The sequence below is a fragment of the Acanthisitta chloris genome, unplaced genomic scaffold (genome assembly GCF_000695815.1).
Source record: "Acanthisitta chloris isolate BGI_N310 unplaced genomic scaffold, ASM69581v1 scaffold27461, whole genome shotgun sequence".
NCBI classification, from domain to species: Eukaryota; Metazoa; Chordata; class Aves; order Passeriformes; family Acanthisittidae; genus Acanthisitta; species Acanthisitta chloris.
In genome coordinates this window covers 358-6779 of record NW_008656946.1, presented here as the reverse complement: position 1 = coordinate 6779, position 6422 = coordinate 358, and the positions used below count along the sequence as shown (strand labels likewise).

The 6422-nt window shown below is 39.0% G+C and overlaps 1 protein-coding gene across 1 annotated transcript; it reads right to left on the bottom strand.

Annotated features, from left to right (window-relative positions):
- Positions 1-4265: 4265 nt before the first annotated feature.
- Positions 4266-5858, bottom strand: CXCR4 (chemokine (C-X-C motif) receptor 4; the record flags this gene model as incomplete). The annotated part of the gene is made up of 1 exon (XM_009084540.1): positions 4266-5858. A coding segment is annotated over one exon (1062 nt), but the record flags the coding sequence as incomplete, so codon positions are not given.
- Positions 5859-6422: the final 564 nt, after the last annotated feature.

Below are 6422 nucleotides of genomic sequence, written 5' to 3'. Positions count from 1 at the left end.
TTCATTTGTAATTGATTTAGGCTGTGAGGTTGTACACTTTAGGACACATAACTCTTTAGGCACGCTGCTGTCTCTGACTTCAGTGGGAGTTTGTCACTGAAGCCATCTGTCCTTTCAAGAAAATAGTCATTTTAATCAATACCTGCTACATCTGCAATGAATCCTGACTCCTCTCAAGTCAGTAGTAGCTGTGCTGGAGCCTGGATCACTTGCATCAACAACTGAAAATGGTGCTTATAATCTGCATCATCACATATATGTACACATGTTAAAAATGTAAATAAATAAGCAGACACAAAGTACGCTTATAATCAACTTCTATTAAGTATGTTTTCAAACACAATAAACACAGCATTGTTTTATTGTATGTCCTGTTAGAACTAGAATGGTGGGAAGATAGCAAGGGAATTGTTGTTAAAACAAGTCCTCTTTAAACTTCACCCTGTTAAAGATTCAAGATTTTCAGTGAAAATTGAAAGAGCCACAGAAAAATTGTCCAAAGATAAAGGATTTTAAGAAATCTGTGCCTTCTTCATAAGCAGTAATCCCAGTGCTCATGTAATTTCAATTGACATGTGATTTATGGCTGTGAAAAAGAGTCTGTATAGCTCTTTCAAAACATAAAGTGAGGGAGTGGCATCCTTTGAGCCAAAACCTCTGGGGCTCTATCTGCTTAAGTGTTTCCTAAGTTTCAGCACTATGAGAATATGAGAATACTCCATTGTTAGGGGATTTTGGAGGCATGCCTGGATCAAGGAAGTCCTTCCTCGTCATGCTGTTTCCTTTCCCAAACAATGTAAAAAATGGCCTTTTCAACCAAACATCTCGAGGTGGTCACTTTGTGCATTGTCCAACTAGAGCTCAACCAGCGTAAGATAAACCATTCACTTGTATGAATGGCTCCATGTTATTACTGCCACTTCCTTTTTGTTTTCATGGTGATTTTGTTTTGATTTATGTATATGCATAGAAGTTCAAGCCCTGTATAATGATTGTGTCATAAAACTTAGCCAAGAAAAAACCAAGCAACTCCCCCTTGGTCCCTGCCCTCAGCATACATCAGCTCTGGCACCCTCACTACTACCACTCAGCTTTTCACATGCTCCTCTAATGTGGACTTGTACAACTCGATTAGACAGAGTAAAAATATACCATACAAATGGTAATTTACAGAGTAATTTAATCCCACTGCTTTAGGTATTCTGACTTTACTTCCAAACAGCATTTCAGAGGAAGCAAAAGTAAGTTCACATACATGTTCTGTTCTTGGCTTAGGCTTGCATGATCCTAAGGATTTTTGACTAATCTTAAGCACTCAAAGTGTGTGCATTAGAGCATTAGGTGAATCTCTGTGTTTTGGTCCAGCATTGCTGTTGGCACACTGTAACAACCATGACAAAATTCTTAGTGCCTGAGTTCCATGGAAAGAGTCTTTGTAAGTACATTATAAATCTTTAAATTGCCACGTAACTTTTTTAACTGGTTTGTAACCAATACTCAGTGGGACTCACATTTGTTTTCTGTTCTGCATCTTGAGTTGCATATTTAAAATTACTTGGACACAGCTCTTCTTTTATAACCTCAAGGAAATGCTGACACTATGCATTGTGTGTATCATGGAGATTATTCTGTACATGAGAGAGGAATCATTTGGAAAAAGATTTGGAAAGTCCCTCTGAAAATGTCGGAAAGTTCTTGATGTATATGGACTTGCCCAATGTATAAATTACAAAATTAGGTCCATTAAACATTTGTCACTGAACTTGCACTTTAGGAAATGCATTTACTGGGACCACTTCTGTTTCACAAAGACCAAAAAAGTCACAGCCTCAACAAAAATCAGCTTAAAGGTGATTTTCTTTAGAAAGAGAGTGAATTCATATTTTTTATCAATACAGTATACTTGGAATAGCTCAGTGGCTTTGAGAGAAATTTGCCTGATTTTCTCTGACTCAGAGGTAAAAGGGCAGAACTGGATTCTTAATTTCTTACCAGGTTTCCTCAAAACAATGTCGTCCAATTTGCAACACATGCAGCTCTTGACTCATTTTTCTTACTGCAGCAAAACCCAAAAAAACTTGCAACTCCTTTCCCAGACAGTTTTCTGTCCATAACTTCACTAATTCTACTGAGCACAATGTCAGTTTTATAGACATCATCCCTCTGGAGCATGGGTTAAGTTTTCTTAATTTTCCTAATTTATTTTCTACACAAATTCTTTCTGTTGTTTGTTTAGTGTCCTTTTAGTGGTCTTTGGCAGTAACATGACTGCTGAGTTTATTCTGTCTTGCACCCTCTTTCCTGTTAACTCTCTGCTTGAGGTAACAGTTGGCTGGGAATGATCGAAGTTCATGCTGGGGGCTCTAAACATTTCCTCAACAAATAAGCAGCAATGTGTTGATAGCCTGTAAGTATTTTATAAGTGCAATTAAATCACAGTGATTGATTGGGCTGGGGTGAAAATCAGAATCATTTAGAACAACAAATTCTTCACGGGGAAACCCTCACTAAATTAAGAAAACACACAAATGAACAGTGAAAATAAACCATTTAAGAAGTTCTGCTCCTATACCATGTTTTCCTTGTTTCTCAGCTCTGTTTAGGAGGAGCAACTTGATCAATGTGAGACCTTTTGCTTCTTGAGAATGTATCTTTGCTGTTTTAATTTATGCTGAATGAAAATACACATTAGTTAACTGATCTAAAAGTTTGGTTGCTAAAAGGGGGAGGAAACCTGCTTCCCTTTCATTTTGTCTCACTTTTCTCTCCCTGTGCCTGGCTCCTGGTTACAGGATCTTGCACTTTTGTAGTACTTGTCCAATTCTTTACTAAATTCATTCAATTCACTAAATTGTGGGAAAATGATTTATTTTTCCACCAGGTTAGTTTTGTGCTGGTTCAGCTAACTGAATCAGCTCAACAGAGAATGAGATGACTACTACCATCGTTGCAAGGGAAAAAGGAGTGCAGGATGCAGCCAAGGTTGCAGCCTCCTGACTGGGGGGCAGTTAGGAACTGCAGTGATAGGACAAGGGGTAATGGGTTCAGATTGAAGGCGTGCAAGTTTAAGTTAGATATTAGAAAAAAGGTTTTTACTGTAAGGGTGGTGAGACACTGGCACAGGTTGCCCAGGGACGTGGTGGCTGCCCCAACCCTGGCAGTGTTCAAGGCCAGGCTGGGTGAGCCTTGAGCAACCTGATCTAGTGAGGAGGTGGGACTGATGATCTATAAGATCCATTCCAACCCCTAAATGCTATGATCCTGTGAAAACAGAAAGGTTTTGTATTTATGAAAATGTCCAAAATGAAGCATGGAATTTCATGTGTGGTTTAGCATAGTGGTACATACTCCACAACATCACCAAGACTTGTGCGTGTGCAAACACATTTGGTAATATCACTGCAATATCCATGTTGCCTTTCTCAGTTTTGTGTGACTAGTGGAGATTATTTTTTTACTTTTTTTTTTTGAGTTCTCAGTAACAGTTATGTTTGGGTTTTTTTCGTACAGGAACATACAAATACTCTCAATGGCTTTGTCCTCTGGGCTATCCATTACTTTTGGGTGCATTCCACTAATGTGAAGACATGACTAACCAGACAATTTCAACACTAATTATTGGCAATTCTATGGTGTGGCTGATTCCTACTAAAAATCGTTTTCAAGAAATGGCACATTCTGTATTCCTGAAAAGTATGTTAAGAAAATCTGGTTATAGAGAAAGAGAAAAACCACTTACCTTCCACAGAGCAGATATGCCAATAACTTTATTCTAGTCCAAACAGCAAAATGGCTTTGATTCAACTACTTTTGATTGCTATTGACTTCTGAAACTAAATTTAGAAGAGCATCAAAATGTAGAAGAAATATAGGACTGACTTTATATGCATGGCATAAAGGTTAGGCACTTGCAGTAATCTGAATTTGACTCCTAACAGGCTGTAAACTTTAGCAACTGCTTAAATAGATTGGGTTTTCATTTGTAGATATTTTGACCTCAACAAGTTATTTAAGTGATAGTTTAAGTAATTCTAAACATAATGATAACAGGAATAGATGTATTCTGGTGAAAAAACGTGACTTGGAACTCACAGGTGTCAACTGAATAATCAGTACGTACTGAAACTCATTTTCCTGCTTTTCATCCAAGACATGCAATTTTCAAAGAAATTATTGTGTCTCGAGAATTCCAAATAATAAAAGCATAGAGAATAACATTTAACCAGAAATAAAAATACCACTCCGAGTAACTTTTTTGTCACAAACTTTTATTTTACCTTGAACAGAAAATTTTGCAAACCATCAGTTACTGAGAATGAGAGGGGAAAAACCCTAGCATGTAACAGAGGAGGCTTTGGTTATAAGTGCCATTTCTACAGCAGAGTTAAGCTATTGTAAACCAAACATCTTGTAGTAAGGTAAAAATATCCAGCCAATTTTTTTAAGAATAACAGCAACACTGAAAAACATTTACATATAAACAGAGAAATATTTTCTAAACTTTTAACAATCACTTTGCTACAATCCAGAAGTGTTTAGTTCACACATCTATACATACAGACAACCACTAAAACTTTTGTGAACTAACCACTTGTCCACAGGACCTGCCTAGACAGTTTGTCATCAATACCAAAGTTTTTTTTTTATATAAATAAGTCAATTAAACTTCACAGAGACTAAAAGAAACAATATAAAATTCCAACTGTAAATAAATCTGTACATTATGGTCAGTCTTATTTGTCTGAAATCTTGCACAACTTTAAAATGTCTTTATAAAACGACAGCAAGGAGCAGCGTTAGCTGGAGTGGAAACTTGAAGACTCAGACTCTGTAGAAACAGAAGAATGTCCCCCACGTTTGCTTTTTGAAAGAATCTTGAGGCTTGATCCTCTGCTAACTGATGTCAAGGCGTTTTGAGCTGATGTCTTGAACTTGGCACCCAGGAAGGCATAGAGAATTGGATTCAGGCAGCAGTGGAAGAAGGCCAGAGCTTCTGTGATGGAGATCCATTTATGCACTATGGTCTCCAAGCTGCAGCGGTGCCTGATGACTCCCAGCAAGATGAACGTGTCGATGCTGATGCCAATGTAGTATGGCAGCCAGCAGGCAAAGAAGGCGAGGATGAGGATCACCGTGGTCTTCAAGGCTTTGCGCTTCTGGTGGCCTTTCGAGTGCGACAGCTTAGATATGATAATACAGTAGCAAGTCAGAATTATTAGACCAGGCAAGACAAGTCCGACCAAGATATGCTGAAATCTGAAAGAGATCAGCCAGTTTTCATGAGGGTACATGCGATCACAGAGATACTTCCCTTCCACTTCGCTGGTGCTGGCAAAGATTATATCTGGCACTGTCAGAAGCACAGCTGGCAGCCACACGCCCACATACACCACCTTCTCAGCCAACAGCTTGCGTGGTCGCTGGCTGTTGGTAGCGTGGACTATTGCCAGGTAACGATCTAAGCTTATAAAGGCCAAAATCAAGACACTGCTGTAGAGGTTGACCGTGTAAATGACGTGAACCGCCTTGCACAGAACATTCCCAAAGTACCAGCTTATGGCTGCATCCACAGACCAGAATGGCAAGGTGATGACGAAGAGGAGGTCAGCCACAGAGAGGTGCAGCCTGTATTTATCAGTCATGCTCCTTTGTTTCTTCTGGTAGCCCATAACCACAATAACCAATCCATTGCCAATTATTCCCGTGAGGAAGATGATGGAGTAGATTGTTGGCAAGAAGATCCGGTTGAAATCGGCATTCTCATGCTGAAAGCATGGCTCTCCGTAGTCCCCGTAGTCACCGGAACCGATCTCGTCCGTGCCATTTTCAGAAAACTCAATGAACAACCCAGAGGACAGCTAAAAATAAATAATGAAAAAGTTAACTGTTAGCTCCTCTGCAAGGCTCACTCTATATGACAGCATGTGAAGAGTTGCCTCAACACTCTCCATCAGCATCAGCGGGCAAACTTTTTTAAAGCCAGATTGGAAACCACAATATTTAAATACATATATATATATTATACTCAGTAAACAGGAACAAGTTTTAAAACTTCCTTTGTCTTTCTCTAAGGAACAACATCTTTTAAGGGCAGGGGATGAAAAGGAAAAGAAAGAGAATGGCTACTCCTAGAAACATCGTTGGTTATGGACACTTCAGTTCTCTAATCAGACACAAACTACAAATAGGAGAGCCCAGAAGTGCCTGATGTGAGAGGTTCCACACAGAACACGACCCATCACATTTAATTCTTACAACAGAGAGCTATATATAATTAAAAAAATGACTTAGAAATGTTGCTGCTCCAAAGTCCCTCCTCATTAAGGGGATGGGGTCAAGGAGAAATAGAGAAGGTACCCTCGGCTGATATAATAAAGGATAAATAATAGCAAGAATTCCCTGCTGAGAAGCAACTGACAGAC